Source organism: Ciconia boyciana, chromosome 6 (genome assembly GCF_034638445.1).
Source record: "Ciconia boyciana chromosome 6, ASM3463844v1, whole genome shotgun sequence".
In the NCBI taxonomy this organism is placed as follows: domain Eukaryota; kingdom Metazoa; phylum Chordata; class Aves; order Ciconiiformes; family Ciconiidae; genus Ciconia; species Ciconia boyciana.
Window position 1 is genome coordinate 12,550,390 of NC_132939.1, and position 25,035 is coordinate 12,575,424.

At 34.8% G+C, this 25,035-nt stretch overlaps 1 protein-coding gene across 5 annotated transcripts in view; it reads left to right on the forward strand.

Moving 5' to 3' along the window:
* Positions 1–24,716, forward strand: part of IRAG1 (inositol 1,4,5-triphosphate receptor associated 1) — a 126,233-nt gene extending 101,517 nt beyond the window's left edge. For all 5 annotated transcript variants that reach the window (XM_072865326.1, XM_072865328.1, XM_072865327.1 and 2 more), the window contains 12 exons: positions 1,209–1,287; positions 4,090–4,210; positions 6,961–6,991; positions 8,100–8,240; positions 11,094–11,225; positions 11,807–11,948; positions 12,647–12,696; positions 14,612–14,719; positions 15,874–15,941; positions 18,877–18,996; positions 19,912–20,043; positions 21,354–24,716. In XM_072865326.1, coding sequence (XP_072721427.1) covers positions 1,209–1,287; positions 4,090–4,210; positions 6,961–6,991; positions 8,100–8,240; positions 11,094–11,225; positions 11,807–11,948; positions 12,647–12,696; positions 14,612–14,719; positions 15,874–15,941; positions 18,877–18,996; positions 19,912–20,043; positions 21,354–21,594 — 1,365 coding nt within the window. In that variant the 3' untranslated portion in view covers positions 21,595–24,716. The remainder of the gene's footprint in view (positions 1–1,208; positions 1,288–4,089; positions 4,211–6,960; positions 6,992–8,099; positions 8,241–11,093; positions 11,226–11,806; positions 11,949–12,646; positions 12,697–14,611; positions 14,720–15,873; positions 15,942–18,876; positions 18,997–19,911; positions 20,044–21,353) is intronic.
* Positions 24,717–25,035: the final 319 nt, after the last annotated feature.

The following is a 25,035-nucleotide window of genomic DNA, read 5'->3' on the forward strand; positions in this document are numbered from 1 at the left end:
AGGATAGACTTGAACTATGAAATCTATAAACTAATCTGTTGTTAAATAATTGTCTATATGATTGGTAAAAATTAAGAATTAAACCCTAAGAATTAACTGTATTGAAAAAAGTAGAAATGTCATGAAATGATAAACCACCATCATAAAGCAACTACCATGTATGTATAGCAAAAATTACCTTTGAAAGAAAAGAAAAGAAAAAAGTAGTAGTTACTTTCCTTAACAGCCTAATAAGAGTATTTTGTTTGACCTCCAGTAGTAAATATTTTAAGATGAACATAGGGCTGATAGGTGAGGACATCAAATTCTGCACTTTGGTTATTTCATTCCCATTGTATTGCTTGAGAATGGCAGCTTAGTTATTCATCTTTTCCTGTTTATATAACACACATATTCTTAGCATATATGTACTGGAAGCTTTGATTATAGAGGCACTTGAGCCATATAATTTTGAAAGTCCTAGAAGTTGTAAAGCACAAATAGTAGTTAGAGTCAGAAAATTAATACAGCTTGACATATAATTCCAGTTAGGTGAGATTTGAACTCTGTCTCCAGTAGGAATTGTCTACTTATAAACAAAAGCAGGTGTTTGTGAATTTTAAACGTATTTGGGAATATGAAAGTAGAAAATGAGGAGATTATGGAGAAATAAGATAACAAGGTTTAATCCTTGAGAGTACATTCTTCCCTGCCTGTAAGGAATAGGGGCAGAGTACAGTAACAGTGAAGTATTAACTTGCAGCTGTAGCAACACCAAGCTTCAGTGTGAATAAATCCTACTGAATAAGTCAAAGTGGTAAAGTCTCATATATCTGATTTTCTGAATTTTCTCCCCTTTCTGGGATACTTACTTATTACTATGGCTATATCCAAAATTGCTTTTTTCGCTCTAATTTACTAAAACTCTCATTTACTGAAACTCAATTTTTCTCCTTGAGCAAGGGGCACATGTTGTAAATCTCTGTTTGCCAGACCAGGAATTTTTCTAAATAATGCATGTATGAAATTTGAAATATGTAATATTTAAGAGTGTGTGTGTGAATGTACATGTATCCATGCAATGTAGCATCTGACTATAACTTAATATAAATATCTCCATTACGTTTATTAACTAAAGTGAATGTTATGTTTAGTGTTCATATGGCAGGGATATTTAAATGGAGATTTCTAGTTAAGTTACTTAGAAATGTTACTGTTTTTCTTAACAGGAGCATATTTTGATGAGAAATCAAAATTTAGTTGGACTTAAACTTCCTGAACTTAGTGAAGCAGCTGAACAGGAAAAAGGTGCGGTATCATAAAAGCTGGAAGGAGTGTGTGTTTGTTATAAACTGATTTTTATAATTGACTAATATGGAGAAAAAAAAAAAGTCTTTCTTCAATTGCAATAGTAGTTGTAATGAAGCAGTCATGGAGGAGGGCTGTAAATAATGAATAAGGGAGACCAATAATTGAAGTACCTGAATTTCTTGATGATCTGAGCCAAGATACTGTAGGTATTACTACAACCAAATGAAAAGATGTCTGGAACAGTCTAGCTTGTACTTAATAGATGGAGGACTGTCTCAAATTTCAGTGACTTTCTGAAAAAAAGTTTCAGCAGTGATGGATTGAATGGATGTCACCTCTGCAAGATACTGTGGCCGTAAGGGTGAATTTGATCCTTGAAAGTATAAATAAGAGATGGAATACTTTATTCCTGCTTTTTAATTTTAGTATATGTGTGGCAAATACTGGAATGGCATGTTCATTTCTAGTCCACAGCTCTATGTCAATGTGGATAAGTAAGAGTAAGGCCAGAGAAGAGACATGAATGTGATTGAAGGATTGGAAAAATATGTCTTGCAATAAGTGGGGGGTTTTTTTAGCTCAATTTGTATGACTTTTAATAAGGAAAAGGCTTAGAACTCTACATAAATGAGGAAACAGAAATCTGGCACCAAATGTTTTTTCCAATCTAACACAAGCAAATGAGATTTGATGCCAGGCTGCATCTGAAAAGATTCAGAATAGAAATAAAGAGCAAAGTTGTAACCCTGAGGACAATTCGACAGCTGGAAGAACTAAATAGCAGTAGTGCTGAGCGATCAGTTGAAAATATTTAAACCAAAACTGTATATTTTTTTGGAAGTAGTTAAATCAGAACTTGTTCAGAGTGTTTTTAAGGCCACATTAACTGAAATAATGATGGTTAATATGTGGAGCTGAAACTGATTGTCCAAGATTTGATCCAAAGACAATTTCCATTTTTCCTAATACTGTTCATTTTGCTAATTCATAGATTTGCTTTGGGACTGTTTCATAATGCTTTAAAGTTTCTGTTACACAGGGAGATGGCTGAGATATTACATTTCATGTTATCCCTGAAAACAGACTCATCTTCAGTCTGAATGAAACGATTAAAAAAGACTTATTGTCCTCTTTCTGTATTTAGTGACTATATCTTTGGATTCTTAGATATGGTAATATTATTCCTGTCACTCTGCTAATATATAATTTCCCAGAAATTATTTAGCAGGTTCTATTTGAAAGTGTAAAATAGTTGTTATTTCACCAGCCTGTTACATAATTTTGGCAGATTCGAAACTTTTGAGGAAAACATTATGAAAAGCTAAGCATTATTTTATCCAGCTTTTCAACCAAGACCTCATGAGCGTCATGAGCTTTTTAAAGTCTGCTAACTTATCTAAATGATAACCAAAACAAAGTGAGGGGTCAAATCTTTAGTTCATTTGTGCGGGAGACTTACTTCCTTACATTGTCATACAAGCCACCTTGTGCTTTTTAACTGGAGTAGTAATTTTGCTTAAACAATAGGAAATAGCCAGCTACTTCATTATTACTGTTATGAATCAAATATACTGTCTCTGTCATGTTTTGCTATCAAGGCCAAATTATTGTGATCATCTTACTAAACACACCTTTGCATGTACAGAAGTTTAGATAAGTGGGATATATTAGGTCTGGAGACACTGTGATGTCAGGCTGGCTTTTTATGGGGGCACACATGACTGCTCTTAAGTAAATACTGGAATTTTTAAATGTAAAGAAAATGCACAGAACTAAAATGTAGCTAGAAAGAATCTCCCATTCTCTTCTGTCTTTCATGTTAATGCTCTCCACAGTTACAAAATTTGAGCTTTTTCACACTATTTGTTTTACAAGTCTAAGAATCTTTCTGTTATGCCAAATGAACAGGAGAGCTGTACAAAGATATCTTCCCAAGTCCGAGATTCAGACTGGGGAACCTGACTTTCCTATAGGAGAGTCCTTCATTAAATTCTGTCAAGATAGAAGGAGACAAGGGAATTATTATATATTAAATTAAATTAAATGAAAATAAAAAAGTTAAGTAACATGAATTTAAGAAAAAGCCATCTCTTGGTCCTTATGAAAGTGACAGAAGTAGAGAATGCAATTATAACCTTTATGTCGTGTTTCAATGAACATGCAGTGCAAACAAGTACATGTTGTAGATTCATCACCATAAATGGTGCACAAAATCTGTAGTATAGTACATTATACTAGACTTCATCTTGGCAGGTGGCATGTAAAGCCTTAGAAAATAACAGTACTCTATTACAAAATCTAAGCTAAAATATTCCAGAAATGATGTAACTGTACTGGTAAAGCAAAAATGCAAAATGTTCGGTTAGATGTTCTAGTAATGAATTTGGGTTCAGTTTGAATTCTAGGAAACATACTAATACAATAATTATTTTTCAGTGCATTAGAGGCTGTCAGAGTGCATATTACTTCAGTCTTTCTACATAATGGATTACAATTGTACTAATTACTTTTGTGGCCACTGCTTGAAAGGAAGACCCAGGATCTTTACTTTAGCAGTAAAGGAGAGATGAGTGATGTATCACCATATGCAATAAAGGAAGTAACATTCTGCACAAAGGGATGGACCTTTTCTTGTTGTTCACTTTTGCTCCCAGTAGAGTTGGGGTGAAATCCTCACTGACTTTAAAAAGGACACAGTTAGTCTAAAAGGTCCTATTTGGCTCTGAGATGCTGCCTATTAATAGTTAATGCATGACTTTTCAGATAAAAAACTTTTATGTTATTTGATAATGTCTTTAGGCCCTTCTCCTCTCCCCTCCCCCACTGAAGAGGAAGAGACAAAGAATAGCTCTGATGTCATGCCCAGCATTCCTGATGTATTGCTGCGAAAACTACGAGTGCACAAATCACTTCCGGGAAGGTAAAAGCTCATTAGAAGTAGAAAGACATCATCCAGGGGAAGGCACACTAATGGTTTCCAGTGAACTCCCTTTATGGAGTTCCATTCATAGGGGATCCATATAAGTAGACAAATTGCTGCATCTTAAAATGTGCAACACAGATTTTTCTGAAAAATTTTGGAGAGTGCACCAACTTCCAGTAACTGGCCAACTTCTAAAATTAGTTTGTAAGTTCTACATAAGAAGTCTGAAACTGAACTTGCATGCTGCAAGTGTATTTTTATATAGATTTTTCTACCGGTCTGTCCACTCCTGGTTTTCAGGATTGCAGCTGCAGATACACATTCATGTTGAAAATGTTAGTATTTCTTTCCCCCAGAAGAATAATCAGGCCAAATAATGCTTTCCAATGGTAAAATTTGGGCGTGTAAGAATTCTGCAGTTTTTCTGCAGGTGATGATTTTTCAGGGAAATGGAGTTTATTTTGCAAACATAGTTGAAGAACTCGCTCACAAATTCCCTCATCTTGGGCTGTGCAAGTAGGCACTTATCGACAGATTGCTTAACACCTGCCATGGCTCAGGAGTTTCTCCTTTCCCTCTTATGCAATCTGAAACAGTATGTCTGCATGTTACAGATGTGTAGGGTAGCACCATACAAGAGATCATTTGAAACTAGAGCTATTGTTGTGTAATGCAATATAACTATACCAAGGGAATCCTCTAGTCCATACTTTTCTGAGGTGGAGCCATAACAGACTATACCTGCAGGTGTTTCTCCAGACGTTTAGAAATATCAATTTTTGTTCTGATTTGAGTTTACTACTATCCGAACTTAACATTTTCTTGACAGAATTTAAGTGTAATTTTCCTTTTTGGGGGGAGATTTATGTTTAAAATGATACAAAAGTCCATAACTCAAGAAAATATTTTACTCTGGCCCAAGAAATATAGGGAAGAAAGCTCAAATGAAGCATTTATCACCACATGCCTTGCATACCTTGCACCACTGATAACTTCAGAGGTTGAGCATATTTTATTTTGTATTGCATTAGAATAAAGCTAAGCTTCTTCCATATTTCTGCATAAGCCTTTTCTTTGAGAGAAATAAAACCATAACAAAAAAATGCTTATTAGACATTAACACAATTCCAAACATACTTGGCCAAAACTATTCCTAAATTCACTCGTGTGTTTTTGTAATATAAATACCAGATGCCTTCAATCATTTGAAGCAGTCAATAAGTGTTCTCTGTGCAGATGAAATAAATATTTAACATTTGTTGTGAAGGAACTGTTATATACAACATTTTATATAAACGAATGCATGAGATGAAGAAGCTCTAAGAGACCATTGCTTGATTGTAATCAAATACTGAAAAGAAATGTTATAGCTAAGTACAAAATAGGTAAATGCTGAACTGGCTTTGAGGATCAGATAATATACAGATCTCCTGTTTTTCAGGCAATATTCTTTAATCAGTTGGCTTAATCTATTGAATAGATACACACATAACTTTTCATTCTTACTATAAATTTCTCAGAATGTTCCCAGCCAAAGGAAAGACACAAATGTTATCATTCTGTGCTGTGTTATATAACATACAGATGCTTGAACTTCCTCCTAGAAGGACTACTCCTTCTAGTAGGCTTCCTCCTAGAATAACAGTAAGTAATATGAATACTAATACTTTAGGCACAAAATTTATTTTCCAACACAGGGGACATACTGGCCCTCCCTTCTTCTAGTCACTACTCTAAGTATCAATATTATTCTGCACAACAAGAAAAATCTGCTGCTCATTGATGCCAGTTGCATTGATTTCTGTATTTGGGATTAATGATGAAATGAGCATTACAATAATATTTGAATTTTCTGAAAGTATCATGTCTGCACAGTGCATGATAGGTATGTCAACCACAAATCCTGTCACTGGCATCCACTAGAACTTGTATATGCAGCTCCTGTCATTTCTTTCAGATGTTTCTCATCTCTGGTCACTTGCATAAGACTGAATAGCTCTCTGATGTTTTGGAACAATTACAGGGAATAAGAACCTGTAAATTCAAACACACGGGATGTCTGCCTTTAAGTGAGATCTTGCAGTATAGGTTGTCTGTCTCATTTCTTTTATAGTATTCTATGAAACTGCATTTTGGTAACTTTTTCTAGTTTTTGTATAGTCGGTAATCATTCTTGTGGTGGAAAACTCATAAAACTCGAACGCATGTTTTGTCAGTGTCAGAGTCATGGTCAGAATCATTGTTAGCTAACTTCTAACAAAGTTAGCAGCCAAAATAGGATAGTTCAGTATACAGTGAGCTGGGTTTTGAATTCTGCCCATCTGTGATTATCTGTGATAATCATCATGAGGTTTCAACTGTAAACAGAAGGAAAACGAGTAAAGATAATATTCTGCAGTATAGCATATTAAGTCACCCACAACGCCAAAAGGGTAATGTCTGTCTTGCTCTTGTACTCACAGTGGTATCACAATGTAGTGCAGATAGTACTATTTGCAGTTGCCAGAAACTTTGGTACGTTTTTGCCAATACTCAGGTGATACTGTGCTGTTGCTTTTAAAAAAAAACCATGGGGTTTAGCCATAACAAGTACAATTTAAATAATTAAATACTAGTTTCACCAAAAGCAACCATAAAATATTTAAGGAGAGGATGTCTTTTGTTGTTCTTTTTGATTAAATATTACAATAGCTTTGTTTTTAGAGACAAAACTAATTAAAATGTTAATTTTTTGCATTTATTTCTAGCTCCCCTCCACTTACTGAAAAAGAAGTTGAGGTAAGTATGTTCTTAAACTCATTATTTTAGACAAATGCCTCAATTTTAAGTGGTTACTCTAAGTCTAAGGGTGGTTATTAGAACAAGGTAATGGTTGGGGTTTTTTTTTCCAAAAAACATTTCTCAGAGAAACCATATTGAGCTCAATCAAAATAGCAATTTTATGAAATATGGGCAATTGTCCCAAGCAATATAAACTGTAAAAAGACTTAGAGTAGGAATAAGCAAAACACTTATTTGTGCATTCTTTGTAATAAAATATGCATTCATTTTGGAAATTATTATAATATACTTAAAGTAGTAAAAAAAATTGAGATTAAATGAGACTGGAAACTAAATGAGTTAAATTGCTTTTTTGTATTGGCCAATAGGAGCTTTGGGGCAGTTTTTTATGATATCTTGCAGTTAGTTTACATATTTTTTACTTTTGCAGTTCAAGCCAATAATTTTGTTTATAGGTTGCTCTTTAGCTTGCTGGCTTTGTTTCTTCTTTTTTTTCATGTACCAGTCAAGACAAAGATCTTTATTTACATAGCTCCAATCTAATGGAACTGTTGATGCCTTGTGCTTTGCAAAGTATTAATCCTAAGAAATAATGCATCTGGTAAAGAAAGAAACAATCTTTAAAAGCAGGGTGCAAGAGAATAAAAATGTTAGCACTTAATCTTTTGCTGGCTTCAGTGGTAGGTGTTTATCCCTTAGGTAAAACAATGCTAATGGTGAGCTCATCCCTGGACTTCCTCTGCACAGACTATCTGTTTAAAAACCTTGGGGACCCTTGGAGGAAGTCCAGCTAGAAAACAGATCCATTGTGATTCTGATACTTCTGGTAGGCTACTTCCTTCATTGTGTCTCTGCTCTACTGATAGAAAAACTACTACCAGAAAAACATTCAGGAAAAGAGGCAGCAATGCATTTATTCATATTGTAGAGGAAGTAAAGATAAGTGATTTTTTGAAACAATCTAATTTAAAAAACATTTTCAATTTTCTGTTTCAGTACTTAATTTAAGCACCAAAGTTTGTTAAACATACCTTATTCATAACTTTTTACTGGAATTTACATTACTGTGATACTTATTTAAAAATACCTTTTTTAATCCAAACAGAATGTATTTGTACAACTTTCCTTGGCCTTTAGAAATGATAGTTATACGTTGGAATCTAGAATTAACCAAGCAGAGAGAGAGAGAAATCTTACTGAGGAGAATGCTGAGAAGGAACTGGAAAACTTTAAAGCAGCCATTACGGTAAGAAAACAACAATAATTCTTTTTCTGAACTGTAGTGTACATGAAAGTGCAACACACATTTGAAATATGTGTGGCTATGCTTGCTTATACCTATTGTAAATTCAGACCCAAAACTTCATTTTCTGCTGCACAAGCTCCTTACTGTAAGCTGCCTACCACTCTACATGAGAGAGAGCATTTTCTGCCGGAGTGGGCCACCATTACTGGAAATGCATAGAGGATGTTGCCCAACTTCTAACAGATTTCAGGAATAAATACTATGAAATTGCTGTTCAATTCTTGGAATAAGCCTGAAACAAAGCTAAGAGCATTCAGAACTGCAATTTGAGCACTGATTCATGCTCTCCTGGGCAAGACCTTCTTTAGCAGTAAATTTGAGGTGTCCAGTTAGGTGAGATACTGAAATGATCTGTGTCCTGAGATTTGTGACTTAAAAGACCTCTTAACTGCAGATAATAGAAGGCGGTATAGAAAAGGAAACAGCGAGGATTACTTAAGGAATACATGCAATCCCAGGATCAGGTTATGGGCCTGAATACATTTTCATTCCAGCTGTCCCTGATGTTCTTTTATCAGCAGTAGTTTTCAGTCCTCCTTGCCAGCTTTCTCTGGATTTTCTAACTGAAATGACAAATATATCTCTGTGTCAACTTATGTGCTGCTCACATTTTTGTGCAAAAAAGGAAGGAATGCTTAGATACCATGCTCCTAAATGAAATACCCGTAGACCCAATTTGCATGTTATGAGGAGGTGCTGACATAGTTTTGAGAAATAGGAGAACATATGATTCTCCCATTTACTTTATCAAGAACATCATCAGGTAAGAAAGTATACAACTGAAAAAAGATTGTGGCATTTACATCTTTTCATCTGGAATTTCAAATCTGCATTTCCAGATTAATTGTTCCTGGGAAAAAAAAAGGTTTTGAATGTTTTGCTGCTCTTCCCTCTGTTCTCTGTTTAAAGAGCAAATAGAAACAACCTATTAAATCTCTGGGGTTTGTTTATTATGATATTTTGTATACGTACACATTTTTACAACTAGTGTATGAGAGCTCTTAAAACTGCAAACAATTAGTCAGTTGGCTTTGACGTGTATTTCTGTTAAGAATCCCTAGTGAGGCACCAAGGACCATGTTGCCAGCATGGGACAGATGTGATTAGCTTTTTCCTCATTTCTGCAATTCACACACTACGGTCTGGCTTTTACAAGCTTTTTTTATGTAATTTATAAAAAAGTGGAAACTGCCATTTTCATATGAAAGTTTTTGTTCTATACAATGGAATAAACTAACAAGCAATTAAATGAAGTGGTGGCTTCTGTATAATCTGTATCATATTAGACCTAGACTTGTTCCAATCTCAGTGGGAGCTTATCTTCATTTCTGTAGGACAGGCACATGTTATACGGCTCAGTGACAGTTCTACCAGTCTTTATATTTTTTTGTCAGTCTTGTGATAATTAATGTTTTATTCAAAAACCTGACTTCAAGAGAAAGCTGATTTACATGAACTTCTGATTTGATTGAGAAAATAAACAAGTTACAGTTGCCAAGAAAAACTTGAAAATCTGAAATTTTGTGCATATTTTTCTGAAACAGATTCCCTTATGCCTTCTTGGGTCTTGCAGTCAAATTTCAGCTGCAATTTGTTATCACACTAGCTTCAGTGATAAGTAAGTTTAAGAATTTTTTGTTGTTGCAATTGTTGTTGCGCCAAATTCATCAGCATCTTGGCTGTGTTTCTACACCAAAGGTTTGCACTACAAATGCAATTTCTCAAATGACTCTACCCAAAAAGTTACTGCACATCACTCCCTTCTTTTGAAGGGGGGGAGAAGAAGAGGAGGAGAGGTTATTCTTTTCACACAGATCATTTCAATGTGTTGACTTACTCTTGCAGTAATACAAGCGAGGGGTTGCAAAGAACTAGGGCACAACACAACTGATCAGAGGGAGAATTGTGTGAACAGCAACACAGTGATTAATTACTTAAGACAGCCTCAATGCCAAAACTGGTGCATCCTTAAAATGCACTTTAAGAATATAGGAATCATCCAGCATCACAGTGTCTGCCTCTGAGTCCGAACTAAATGGTATCAGGTTTTCTTGTATCAAACTTTCTGTGAACAGAAAACTCATTCAGTGAAGAGGTGTTCACTAAGGCTTTGGCTAATAAAACATCTAAATTCACTCTTGCTTTTGGTAACTAATCCCAAGAAATTTATATGCTTCAGTGCTTTTCAGTATTAATCTGAGCTACCGAAGTGACGATATTAATCCAGTGCATAAATGTGTGTATTGATTGACAAAAAATGGTTAAGAAATTGCAATTGCTGTTTGATTTACAGGCCATATTGGTTTTGATTACACTTACATTTCGAATTCTTGAGACTATAATGTCTTATTTTCCAAATAAGTGAAGTACCATGGAATTGAAAGAACATAAATGGCCTTCTTAACACCTTGTGCCCAGTGAATTAAAATGTTGTTTGTGTTTTGGCAATTATTTGTAAGTACTAGTTCGAATAACCTTGGCATTTGTAAAGTTCATCAGTAGCTAGGCATGATTCATCATTAATTTTGAAAGGAAAAGTATTGCAAATGTGCTTAGCCCTTTTTAACTCCTTGAAAGGTGTGCCTGCAGTATGCAGTGAAGCACCATTCTGAAACAGAGCAGCAGCACTCGCTAGGTTATCTCTGGTAGTAGTGATGGCACTCGTCTGGGGCTATAGCTTGTCCATGTGTAGTTCTGCCTAGACGTGTCTACCCCGCTTCTGTGGCTCAGGCTACTTCATCTGAACTAAAAGTGGCAAGACATTACAATAAAGTTGATGTATTTTCACTTCAGTCTTCAGCTCACTTATGGCATCACTATGAACACAGAGAAGCTTACCAGAAGCTATTGGAGGATATTGCTGTTCTGCGGCGTTTAGCTGCTAGACTGTCTAGTCGTGCTGAGATGGTTGGAGCTGTTCGCCAGGTAAGAACATCCTGGTGTCTAACATGTATCCTGGCTGCACGTGTTCACTCTTTCTCTTTTTCAGCTGGAGGTTATATTAGCCCTTTGAATTTTATTTGTCATTTTGACAGATTAAAGACGTTTATTGTAGTGTCAGATAAGACACCATTTCGGTCTGGAAATAGAATTCAAACAGAAGATTACCCATGAAGCTGTTCACCATCTGTACAATAGGAGCATATTTATTATTCAGAACTATAGGTGCATCACAAGAAATGTATTTAAAATCAGTGCAGCGTGAATAAGAAGACTTTTCTGTGACAAAAAGCTCATCTAGCTCAGTAACCTGCCTTTGACAATAGCTTAGTCAGATAACTATAAAGAGTATAAGAACAGAGCGAGTATAAACGAGAACACAGCAATACCAGTACAAGTATTTCTGGACGTATGGACATATGACATACGTCCATAGTGACATACGTAAATGGACGTACCAGTATTTCTTTAAGAACAACTATTCCAGATTTATCCCTGACAGGGAGCATATGATTTGTTTGGGAAGCGTAGAGGTTATCTGAGTATTCCCCTCTTTTCTTCCTTAGGAGAAGCGTATGTCAAAGGCAACAGAAGTAATGATGCAGTATGTCGAAAATCTGAAAAGAACATATGAAAAGGATCATGCTGAACTAATGGAGTTCAAGAAACTTGCCAATCAGAATTCTAGCAGAAGCTATGGTGCATCTGGTAAAAAAAAAAAAAAAATAAAAAAATTTAAGGGTTTGTCTTGCCTCTCTGTACAGAGAGATGTCTGGTGCTATTAATGATAAAGTGAAGTATTATGAAACCTGTTCATGAAGTTGATCTACAGGAGTAGATTTCAAATAGCTAAAATATTGCTTAATAGCTAAAATATTATTGCTAAAATAGCTAAAATATAGCATACTTAATGCTATAGTACAGTAATTTAAAATCACTATCACTTACCACATTCTAATGAGATCCAATGGCATTTTCATTGGCCTCTTGCACATGTGCATAGCGTGCACTGTTTTAACGCAACTACCTCTTAGATGACTGATGATGGAAGCAAAATTTCATTATTAAAAAATGATTTTTTTCCTTTTTGCAACCTTTTCTTTCCTAGTTTGCTGGAAACTGAAATACGAGTATTTTCTTGTGCATAAACTTGTATATGGAGGCAAACAGTGGGCTTTTGCCTGATCTCAGTAAAGATAGTAACGGTTCAATTTTTTGCAATTATTCTGGATTTCTTCTGCAGGTGTAATTGAGACCAGAACTGTATGATGGATAAATATGCAATCACTACAGATCTTATATAAAATACTGTATCTGAGTTTGAAATACAAGCAAGGGTTCTATTAATATTATTTATAGATACTCATATAGTCTAAGACTGTTCTTTATCTACTGTTTTTATGCAGAAGATGGAGTACCTCGTTCATCTAGATCCATGTCTCTTACTGTTGGAAAGGTATTTCTACAACATAAAGAAAATTAAGTAAACATTTTATGTAGTGAAATTTCTTTGTCTACGTACATTCAATTTTATAGGCTGTGTTCAAAACATAGTGCTGGTAAATTCTCAATATTGTTCATGTAATTTAGTGCAAATGCTTTGTAATTTCGGATACATGATTAAGAATGACTCTGTGCAATAATGATAATGCTTGCTGTGAAGCTATAAATAATAAAGGGACCTCTTTATTTAAGAATAATTGTATCCCAGGCCACATACCTGTGCTTCAGAGAATGGCTTATGTCCTGTGCTTTATTCTACTTCCTCAGTGAGGAAGCTGAACATTGGATCAGAGCTTACTATATGATTACAGATTCAATGATCATACCATTTTCATTATCTTAAGAATTATATTGTGTTCAGAGTACCTTAGATGTAAACAGTTATTTTTAAGGGGCTCACTTTTCAGTGAGCATCAGAATATCTTGTTTGGTTTGACAAAGCGTTCAGCGTGAGAGATTATCTCAGATTGTTTTGGCTTGACCAATTAATAACTTTAACATGGCCAGTGTTCCATTTCTGCAAAACTTCCAAGTGTTGGAGATCAAGTTTATTACAAAACTTCCTAAAAAACCCAGTGATTTGGGAGAGCCAAGTCCCAATGTGACCATTATGAAATTTGGTGGTTGGAGGCATTCTATTAAGTCTACTATTTCTTTTCGTATTTTTATTTGCTTGGGTTGTAGTTCTTTAGGTTTAGTTTATTCTTGCCACCTCTGAGTGCTGAATAGAAAGAATTAGAGCACAGAGCATGCTGAGGGCAAGACTGGGTTTCAGAATGAGAACCAGATAAGTTGAAACAGAGGTCCTCAAAAAAGATGAAATTTAACAAGGACAAGTACAAGTCCAAATAATAACGGGCCGGGGGGAGGCCAAAACATTAGAATGGACTGCCTAACATGGCTGCGGACTCTCCGGTAGTTTTTCAGCAGCATGTTAGATAAACCACTGGCATTAATGAATAAGTATAGTTGGTTTTGTCTAGAACCAGGATCATGGAGTAGGTGACTCCTTCTATATATTTAGTAAATCTGTGTTTAACTCCTTTTCTGTAAAGTTATCTAGAGCAGAATCTTAGAAGTGTTTGGATATGCACTAAGATGAAGCTGTTAGATGCTATATGTGCTTGGATTTTTTACTCAGTGAGAAGCGTAGATTTCACTAGGTGTATATCATAGGATGAAGTATTTGGCTACTTACCTAATGACAGCAAAAACTGATATGATCTATACTTGAGCTAGAATATATTGTGTGAAGCTAGCATGTGTTTATCATATAAAGAATTTCTGTAGTCTTTGGGAAATGTAAGCAGTGTTGCGTGATGCTAGATAGGTATCTAACAACTCAAGGGTGGGGGAGAAGGCTCTGTTCTTTTGCAGACGGAAAGGATGTTATTTTTTCTGTAAGTTATAATTTTTAGGTTTAGAAATACTTAATATATCGTAGTGGGTACAGTATATCATAATGGGTACATAGCAAGAGAAGAGTTTCATGTATACCTTCATTATTTTCCAGTATCATTATACATCTGGTTTAACCAAAGATAATAGCCTCTAATAAGAACTGACAATGACAGCTCAGAACATATCTGTTGTGTGACTTACACTATTGGGCTTTCAGTGTGGAGGGAAAAGAGTAGCATCCCTGTACAACACCTCATTTCACACTAAGCACTTGCCATGCCAGACAGTACTAGAGGAAGTTTTGGGGAAAACCACAGCCCTAACAGCCATTTATCTTAATTTTGCTCCTAACTCTCCTTTCCCCCAAGGGACATTAACCTACATCTTTGCCACACCTATTAACTTGTAGAATTATTCTTCAGCCTTTCTTGTTGTATGATAGAAAAAAAAAATGTTGTTTGTCACAGAATATGCCTCGGAGGAGAGTCAGTGTTGCTGTTGTTCCTAAATTTAACTCCTTAAACATTCCTGGTCAGTCATCAACAGCTTCACCTCTACCTTCAGTGCCATCCCTGGTAAGTAAAACCCACAGTTTACTACTTTTTGTCTAAACCACTTTTGCATAGGGCTAAGCCATAGTTACTAAAAAATGTAAGCCCTTTCATCAGCTTAATTTATTTTGACTCCATCCTAATGAAAGAGGATGGACAAAGGTAATTCCTGTTGTGTGAGGGACATATGCCTTCAGAATCTACCTCCAGAAATGATCACTTTGGGCACAGAGCTGAATAGGGCTAGATGGTGATTGAGAGGCATGAGACATTAGCTGAGGCAATTTGCCTTTTAATCTGTAGTAACATACTGGAAAGAAGTAGTCAAAATAGTTGTCAACTGTGGGAGATAAGTTTTAACTAGAATCCATAGAAGATGATTGGACTGCTGCTCTTCACTGCTAAAAAGTCCACTAAACAGAAAAGCATTTAATTAATGTATGGAAATGTAAGTGGTATAAATTTAGAAGTTCTGTGATGATCTGGGATTAGTGGAGCTATCAGCCTTTGCCTTGACTTTTTGTTTATAAAATTTTAATAAATTAAAGGAGAATCTAATCTGAACCTAATAAATCTATATAAATGCTTTGGAGGAAAACTGCAAGGCATACCAACTGTTCAGAGATGAGCTAAGATGGCACATAACCTGAAAATTACACAGTTTTCTGTTAAAAATGTAGGGCTATTTAAATTAGGGGTGTTGCTGAGAAGCTAAATCCATTTTACTTTTAAGAAAACAATCTGTGCAATTTAGTTGTTATGTACTCAGAGTCAATTGTTTCAGGAACTGAGTGTGTTTGTTTACCATGATTTATTATGATATATTTTTGTTTAAAATTTTCTGTTTAAAACTTAGCTAACAAATTAATGTTCCTAGGATAATATGGAGAGAAGCAATAGAGTAATTTTACTGTTCAGTGATCAATATATGAAGAAGAAAGACTTTTCTTGGAAAAAATAAGCAGGGTAGAAAGGAATGTTGCAGAAAATTCTTCTTAGTGTGCAAGTCCATTGTTTACTGTGGTTAGTGGGAGTAATTTGGAAGCTCTGTATTAAAGATACCTTGTTCATGGGTATGGGAAGAAAACCTAAGCAGCACATTGACTTTGTCATTTTACTGAAGACTCATTTGAAATTAATTCATGGATGTAACATTTATTGCTGTTTTTCACTTACAGTCTGAATCACCTAGTAATGGAAGGAGCAATCTAACATCTACTCCTGTTCTGCCAGCACTTTTAGAAAAGTGAGTTTTCTCTAGGTCATCTCATTACCTATTAAATCCTAGTATGAAATTAAAATTATATAATTTCTATCTTTCCTAAGAGAAGTTATACCAAGGCATAAGGTATTTAAATCAGTGACACAATATTGGCTTAGGTTGATTCACGATCTGGTAACTGTATTTTACTATGTCACCATCATATTGTTCTTTTCATGTTCAAAGAGTTTACAAGCAGAACTAAATCGAGCCTGCTATGATCATTAGAACCCATCAAGTAAAACTGCAGCAGAAGATTATGCATTTACACATTTGAGTAGGCCTGCCTTCAGAACTTGACAAAACTAAGAGTATTACATACAATTCATGTGGCTTTTTTTTTTCCAATATACATTTCCTGGAACAAAGTAATGGTGTATCTAAAGTTGGCCATGAGCAACCCTAGGTATGAATGTTACTTAACTTGACTATCCCAGTAACAGAAGGTTGTGTTCTGCCTTTGCCTTTTCAACATGTGGCAAGCTGGTAAGAATCATATTTTGAAATACTATGATATCCAACATCATGTAGGTTTTTAAATATATATGAATAAACATAAGTATATGAAATTCAAAAGTATAATTTATCATAATAGTAGATCATCAAAATTTTACAGAAGTCAAAACAATGATTAAATTGCGTAGTAATTCTTTTTTTAGTATAAAATGAATTGAACATTCAGCTAAATTAAAGCATTAGGTTTGAGATTTTATTTTTAACAACCTGAGATTTTAGTTATAACAGCCAGAGAAGTTTGCATTTTAAAATTAAAAAATAGAGATACAAAAGAGGAGATTTTTTTTCAGCCTGGTAACAAGCAAACACCTCAATATCTATATTTTTTTAGTACCTATAAATTGCAAAAATATTTGTCATTAAAACATTTGCCCTTTTGACTCTGTATTACTTACCATTAGTGTAGATGTCCTGGCTGGATTAAGGTGTGCTGCTGTTATCCATTTTCCATCATAGTTCCATGAGTCATTCCATGGGTTTAAATAGTACCATTTTTGGAGCAAAATAATAGTTATATGGACAAGGAAAGCAAATAATTGCTCTCCTGGAAAGCATGTGCATCTATACATTTCTGGGAAGAAATGTTAAGTTCTTCTAGTTGAAATTCATGTAGACACATAATTTAATTTTATACAAGTTCTCGAAATGTAAAGGTTCTGCAGTAATAGAATACAAAACATGTGAGACTGGGATGAGAACAGAAGGCATGCTCAAGCTGTTCTACAAGGTCTTTGTAAACAGTTACCTTTATGGATACAGGTACTGTTGCATTTGCAAACCCGTGTGTGTATATACTTTGTTCATATGTATAATCAGCCTAGAAAGCCAAAATAAAAAATTGTCAAGCATCTTCCCAAATACTTATCTCTTTCAGGACATGTTGCACATTCTAAGGAAGTTGCTTGCTGATGTTTCAGAATTAAAATTTACTAAAACATCAGGTTGATTTTTGTTGTTTTTGTTACTACTACTACTACTACCACTACCACTACTACTATGGTTGTTTAGACTGTTTACAATATCACAATAAAATATCTTCAATGCTAATTTAAATTAAAGTTTGTTAGGATGCTTTAAACATGCAAATTAAAAGCTTTAAAATATGTAGGTCTCACATCAGTACAGAATATTGATTTTCACATATTTTAGATTAGTGCTGAGGCAGGACAAAATGTATCTTATGTCTTTTTATCTCTGTGCTTTACCAAGAATGAAAATATGCAACAATTGGGAAAACTAAAATAGTGAACTATTGCACTAGTTGTTACAATACAACAGGACTCTGCAAGATTTAGACCCTTTTGAAACTGTATAGAAATTCTGGAAAAAAAAAAAAAGAAAAAAAGAAAAACCTTGTCAATATTGCGTACTGGATCTTAAGAAAACAAATCATGTTACCTAGTAACAGAAGTAGAACTTGAAATTCAAGTTTGAGCGTAAGTATGTATGCATGCAACAGCTGCTATAGTAGTGTAAAATTAGATAGTTCAGCAGAGTTTTGTATATTTAAGCACTTCAAGCTTATATTCATGATGTGTTTAAAGTCCAAGTGAAAATAATGTCTACTGTTAATATGACTTCTTGAGAGAAAATCCACTGGCCACAGATGGTGTCAATCAGGATGAATTATTCTGCTATTGATTTTAGTGCCAGAAAACTAAGGCCTACAAAAAGGGTTAGATTCTAGAAGTTGAAATGGGATCCACTGTTGAGCTTATTAAACCTTGACTTTGATAGATTTGCTAGGTCATGTCTGAATCACTTAAACTCTCTGTCCCAGATTTAAATAAATAAGGACAGGTGAGCACTACAGAAAGAGAGCAACATATGATGGCTTATCTTTTAGGCTAAATGCTGAAAGCTTTTACTTAAGAAAAGTTTTAGTAACAAAACCTATGTGTGTGTTTGTATTTTTTTAACCTGTGCATCGGTTCAGTGTATAAAGTCAACAGAGAGGTATACCTAATAGGCAAAGAAGAAAAATGTTTTGTTAAATTAATATTTGGTATTATTTCTGTTATTTTCCTCTGACGTAGCAGGCTACAATTTCTAAGATGATTTTTAGAAAGTTGAGGAAAATATTTTAAAGAATAGCAAATAAATGCCATGGATAAGCCAGGAAATAAATGCTCTTTTGTTTTTTGAAGAAGAAGAAACAAAATGCAAGTTTTAATACCTTAGAAACATATTAATTACTGTTCTTAAATTACAACATTTTTAAACTAAAATTTTGCTTAGTGTTTAGTTTTTTTTCTTTTGAAAGACATTTTATTTCTCTGATGTACATTAGAGAAGAAAAATCAGGAGTCACAAAATTGCGTGTGATTGTTCTTGTTTAGTAGAACAAATACAATATGTTTCAGTGGTGTTATTTTCTATTTGTCTGTTTCTTTTGTCTTGGCAGTGGTAAGACTAATGGAGAGCCTGACTGTGAAACCTCTACTTCTGTGCTGACACAGAGTGGGTTGGAAGAAATCAATCCTGAAACTAAAGCCAAAATAGAAGAGGAAGCATATAACAAAGGGTGGGAATATTTTATGTGAACTAAATATGTAAATATGTGCTACCAGATGAGGACATATGTTTTTATAATGTAATTTTAAATGCAAAATGAGTGACATAATCAATATGAGCTCCTAGAAGATGGTCATAATTGAAGCAATGTGAGAATCAATGTGAGTGAGCTTCACTCATTGCATTTGCATTGTAGCTGTTCACTTTCATCATTTATTAATGTGAGCCAAACTGTGGGAGAGCAGTTATATCAGAGATTCTGAGTTGAGTGGGTGTTCTATGTAAATAGTGTTCAGCTTCATGACAGGATAATCCAAAACAACTTTCTAAAATGTTTATTCCGAAAAGTGTACATGGAAATGACTAAAGACTAGGTATCAACTTTTGCAGTAAACTCATGCTGTTTGTGTCACAAAGTGCTTTACACAGCATGTTTTGGGGTAATTAACAGCTTTGGGATCTGTTTCCAAATGTCCAGCAAAGAACTTTTTACTATGAGAAGAGCGAGACAAAAATTTTGATCCTCTCCTGCAGAATCCAACAAGCCATCTATCTTCAGCATTGATTTGTCCTTATTCTCCAGGAAAATCAAATATCTAGAGGGTGTTCAAAACGATTGAAAAATAATAGAGAAATACTTACCAACTCCTTTACAATAGACAAAAGTTGTGCTCTGCTGAGGACTATAACCTCTTTTTCAAGGTGATGAATTTGGTAATAGAGCTAATATAATCCTCTATTAAGGAAGGGTAGCTGTCTGTGTGCCATACTCATCGTCTTTAGCTAGTTTTTACTCTTGTCCCAGTGCTGCAACACTGCTACTTGTGGTTTATTGCATGTAACAAACCATAAAGCTAATTTTTCATTACATAGGAACAGGCTTATACAGCGTGCTAGACTAAGAAAAATGTTTTGTGTGTTAAAGCTATCAGGAAGGCTTGAAGAAAACCAAAGAACTTCAGGAACTGAAGGAAGAAGATGAAGAGACACCAAAAGAAAGTCATGATGAACATGACGAAAGTGAAAATGAAGATGAGATTAAAAACCTGAAAAGCAGGTGAGACAGTGGTGTAATATGTCCATACAAGAGGAGCCACTTTTTTCTATTTGTGGTACCCAACCAAGTGTTTTATACTATTATCTTGACATGTTTTCTTCCAGTCTAGGGAAGCATATTTGAAATAGCAGTATTTTCACAGAAAGGCATATTCCAAGATAACATTGTTGCAAAATGCAAAACTTTGTATTTTGATATTTCAGCTCAAATTGTATGTTGACATCAAGATGCTTCATCTTGATGGGGTTGGTTTTGATTTGAGCTAAAAAATATTCCACAAAAGTTCTTTAGATGCCAGAATGTATCTATCAGTAGGCATGCATTGTCTCATGAAAGTTGTAGTTCAGGAATCTGATGCTCCTAGTTGTGCCATATGTCATTCCCAAAGGGTCTTCACAGGTGAGTCTTTCAGTACATCTACAAGGTGAATACAGATTAAGACAAGCTCCTCAGCTATGTTGGACTTGCTCTGACTTGGACAGGCAGGTGCCTGCTCTCTCTGGCAGCTGTGTAGATGCAGCAGAACAGCACTATGCTGGAGTTCCTGCCTTTCAGCAGACTGACATATTTACTGCATTCATCTGTACCCAATGCTCTTCATCTATACTGGGGACTTTTGAATCCTCTGCTTATTGTCTTACCTGAAGCATTTAATGCCTAACTGGAAAACTTTTCTGAAATTTTCAACTTTTCTTAGAGTTAATTATTGAGTCTCCTCGGTGGTTCTACCACACAATTCAATATACTTGCAATTTCCTGCATTTTACAAGCAAAGAGACTTTTGCATTAGAGAGGAATTGAATGCTGGCCAAAGCAAGTAATACGTCCCATTGCAAGCTAAGGTAGGAATCCTTACCTAATCCAGAAGAATTATTTTCCATTCTGTAACCATTATGGTTATAAACATCTATTAATTTGAGATTTCAGCCATGTTCAGAATGGCCTCCATCTTGCTAGTCATGAAACTCTTAGGAAGAAATGTTTGCCACATGTTCTAATGTTTAGTTTAGTTGAGCAAGCTATGAACAGTGCAGAATTTTACATCGTATCAAGCTCTGAGATTTGCCAGTTGATAGGTGGGAGAAATAGAAGTCAAGTTGATAGTCTTTAGCTGCCTTGCAAATATTACCCATATCTGCGTGTACAGCTCTTCTTAAAAGAATTTAACAGTCTGGTTCTTCTTTGACAGGGTGTTTGTAGTTGGAAGAAAGATGGTGCACCATACATCTATGAAATGTCTCAAATTGAAAAGCTTAAGATAATAAATTTGCATACGATTAATATATAACAGTTTTCTTTTAATTTTACAGCAGACTTGAAGTCATCATTAATTATTTACATATACTGTACCCCAAACTGTGTAAACACTGGAATGTGGTATGGCTTGTAGCGGCTGCGATAATCACTTTTGCTGTGGTGTTGGGAATCTACCATTCATACAACTCCTGTGATGAAAAATCAGAGGGACCTGAAGGGAAGGCCAGCTGTTCTGCTGCCCATCAATATTCCTGGTGGAACTCAGGATTTCAACATGAGCAACGCACTGAATAATAAAGGAATAACCATGTACTTACGGTACCTGAGCAAGTACACATATTAGAACACAATTGTTAAAGGTAGTGCTTAGTCATCCTTATGGTTGTTAAGTGTGATCTGTTAGACAAGTGATTACTCCACACCATCAGGTTTGGGGATACATTGTGAGCATACCTTGCCAAAATGACAATCTGATAAATAATCCTGTCTGTCCTCTTATTGTAAATGACTGATACAAAAAAAGTAATATTGAATCATGATAAGGTTGTGGCAGTAATCAGCAACCAGCAAGACATTTAAAAGAGTGATTTGCACAGGACATTGACATCCCTGCTATGATTTTGAAGAAAATTGTAAAACCTGCATTTGCAGTTAGCTCTTTACTCCGCATTTCCTGAATTTATTGGTGATTGTTGAAGTACTAATGGCATTTAAGTCCTTTCGGTTTTAAGAGCCTAATTAATTTCCTTATTCATGATTATTGGGTAGAAATAGAAGACCTTCTGTGGAAGGTTAGAATTATATTATTAGACCAAATGCCTTGCTGATGAAGTAATTTTATAAGAGGAATTACCTGTATGATTATTTAAATGGAATACTAAGTACATGCATAAATGTGTTTTATGATATACTTTAAGACTGGGACCACCACTTTTTTTAAAATGGGATACACACCAAAACCTAAAATGAGGTCTAGGTGGCACAGTAGATATTGTCAGATAAATCTGGGAACTTCTGATATATCAAAGGAACATGCTTTGCAACAAATTTGTGTATGCCACTCAGAGTCAGTACTGGCTACAGCAAAAAGTAGTTGCTCTCTGGAAGATTAGATGTGTTGCCCAAGCCCAAAATACAGCAGTCTTGGATGTGGGAAGCAATCTTCAATTCTTTATTAAAAAAAGAAAAAAAAAGTCTTCAAACCTGTGTATACAGGTGATCACACTAAGTGGACTCTGCCCTACTGCTAATACTGGAAATAGATGTCATTTGAGATCTGCGCTAGGAACACAGTTCTGCATACAGCCAAAACCCTACCAGTGCCTAGATGAATCAGGACATGCAGGCAGTGAGGACTTTGAAGAGGTCACTGCATGTTTTTAGGAGTTCATTTCCAGAATCTGATGCCAAGTATCTACCTGTTCTGATACACTTTCAAAGGTAAACTATCAGGTCATGATAGATTAATCTTTTGCCCAGATTTTTTAACAGTTCTGCCTATTTAGGAGTTGTGAGTTCTTACGCAAGAATGTGAAAGCCTGAAATTTTTAGACAAGCAATTTCAAAATGGTGAAGCCATTATCTGTAAAAAACCACACCACCTAGGGCTGAGACCAAAATGCATGTCACTTAAGGTATACCATATGTACCTGCTGAACATCACTTCTGATTGAAGATTAACTATGTTTGTCTTTCCATAGCTATATGCTTGAATCTAACCACAATATCAAAATCAGTGTGACACTTGATTGCACTCGTGTCTTGCATTCTTCTGGCATTTTCTGACTGATTAACAAGTCTGTTTACCAACTGAAGGACAAGTATGTTCGAAGTACTGTAATTTCAGTTCAGATGCAGTTAGTATTGTCTTGTTTTCTTTTGGTGTAAACACTGAACCTCAAGCTAACTATCAAAGAAAACAGATTTCTAACTCAGTCAGAAATTTAATTCACATATCTGGCACTAGTGACAAATATCCTGCTGGTGAATTTTGTTTGTAACATCTTTAGCCACATGTTTCTTAAGAGACATTTACATGGAGAAATAAAAGAAAAATTAAAAAATAAATAAATAAAAAAGCAGACCACTACCACTTTTTTTTTTTTTTGGGGGGGGGGAGTTTATAAGCAGTTGAGAGGTTTGTTTTTATTTTAAAGTATATATTGTTGAGGAATAGTGTGGTTAAGGAAGTTCAGAAAGGATAATGGGAAAGTGTCATTTGGTCTAAAATTGTAATTGGTAAAGAATAAGACAGAAGAAGGTTTCTTGCAAATTAATTGGTATCTGTTTGGTTCAGTTAGAATATCTGACTATGAAGAACTACTTTGACATTTCACGTACTTTCAGTGTTGCTCTTTGAATACTTCTTTATTCAAATCAGCTTCTTTAACTTAATATTCTTTACAAATAGCATTGATAACTTAATAAGGCAATAAAAATTTAAGGTAAATAGTCCTGAAGATTCAGATCCTCTATGCCAAAAATTATGGCACGTATTTGATTATGTGATTGTGGAAATGTTGGGCTGCACTGAGGAAAAATAATTAACAATGCTTATAATCGAATTAATTCGCACTTATTTGCATCTGCACTGATGTGAGTCCAACACCTTATTTTAAGTACATGTAGAAGGTTATTGATATCAATAGGATTCTTGAACTGCTTAATGTTAAGCATATGCTAAGGTTTTTTTGGTCAGTGGGTGAACGAGGTCTCCATCCTCTCTTGAAATTCAGCACACTGGCTTTTTGTGGACTTTGGTGCACAAGGGCAAATTTCCATAAGAAGTTGTACTGATTTGAACTGAACTACTTGCATGTCTAAGGCAAGTATAATTTAGCCACAAAGTTATTAATTGTTGTGGGGAATGGACTGAAAGATGCAAGAGATTTTAATGGGGATGAAAAGATGAAGATAAAGTTTATTTTAAAAAAAATTGTTGTTCTTTTTGTAACTGTTTGAGCAAACTGTCCACTCAAAATAATGAACCACAATGACTAACAGCACATTGAATATTTTTGCTTATATTTTTCAGTTAGTTCATGAAGACACCTTTTTTTTAATAGGAAAATAGATTGAGCTCAAAAACTGTTCTAAATGTAATTTTATCTGTTGGATATTCGTTTGCTTTATCTGGAAAAAAACCCCAACCTCTTCTGTGTTCAAAGATCACATCAGATAACAAGAAATAGATCTGTTATTTATGCTATTGACACTGAAGTAGTTTTCTTGAGGTGCAATATTTATTTTTCTGCTTTAACAAGACACGTTATTGTTTTTCCTGCACAGCACAGATGTTTCTAGTAAAAGGAATTTTAAAAGGGCACTATTTTTGTGTATCATATTTAAATTTGTAATATTGTAAGATTTTGCACAAGTGTGCTGGTATTGTACTGTATAGTATCACATACTTGAGTTTTGAAATAAAATCATGGTTTCAAAGTCCTCAATGTTGCTACCTTAAAGGTTTGTTTTTTACATGCGCTCTGTCTGCATATTAATGGCTATGTTCTTATGAAATACATACTGCCTTGTCTATACTGCGTAACGGAGTGCCATGTTACACATACCAAAGATCTTGTTCTTAGTGTTTCAGTTCTTCAGGAAAATGATGTAGAAGCAGCAAAGAAACTCCTGTTTCAATAGAGAAAGTGTTTGTAAGCAGGGTCATGCTTGTCATACCCTAGAAACAAGATGAGAGAGGAAACTGAAATATCCTGGAGAGAGTTTAACTCC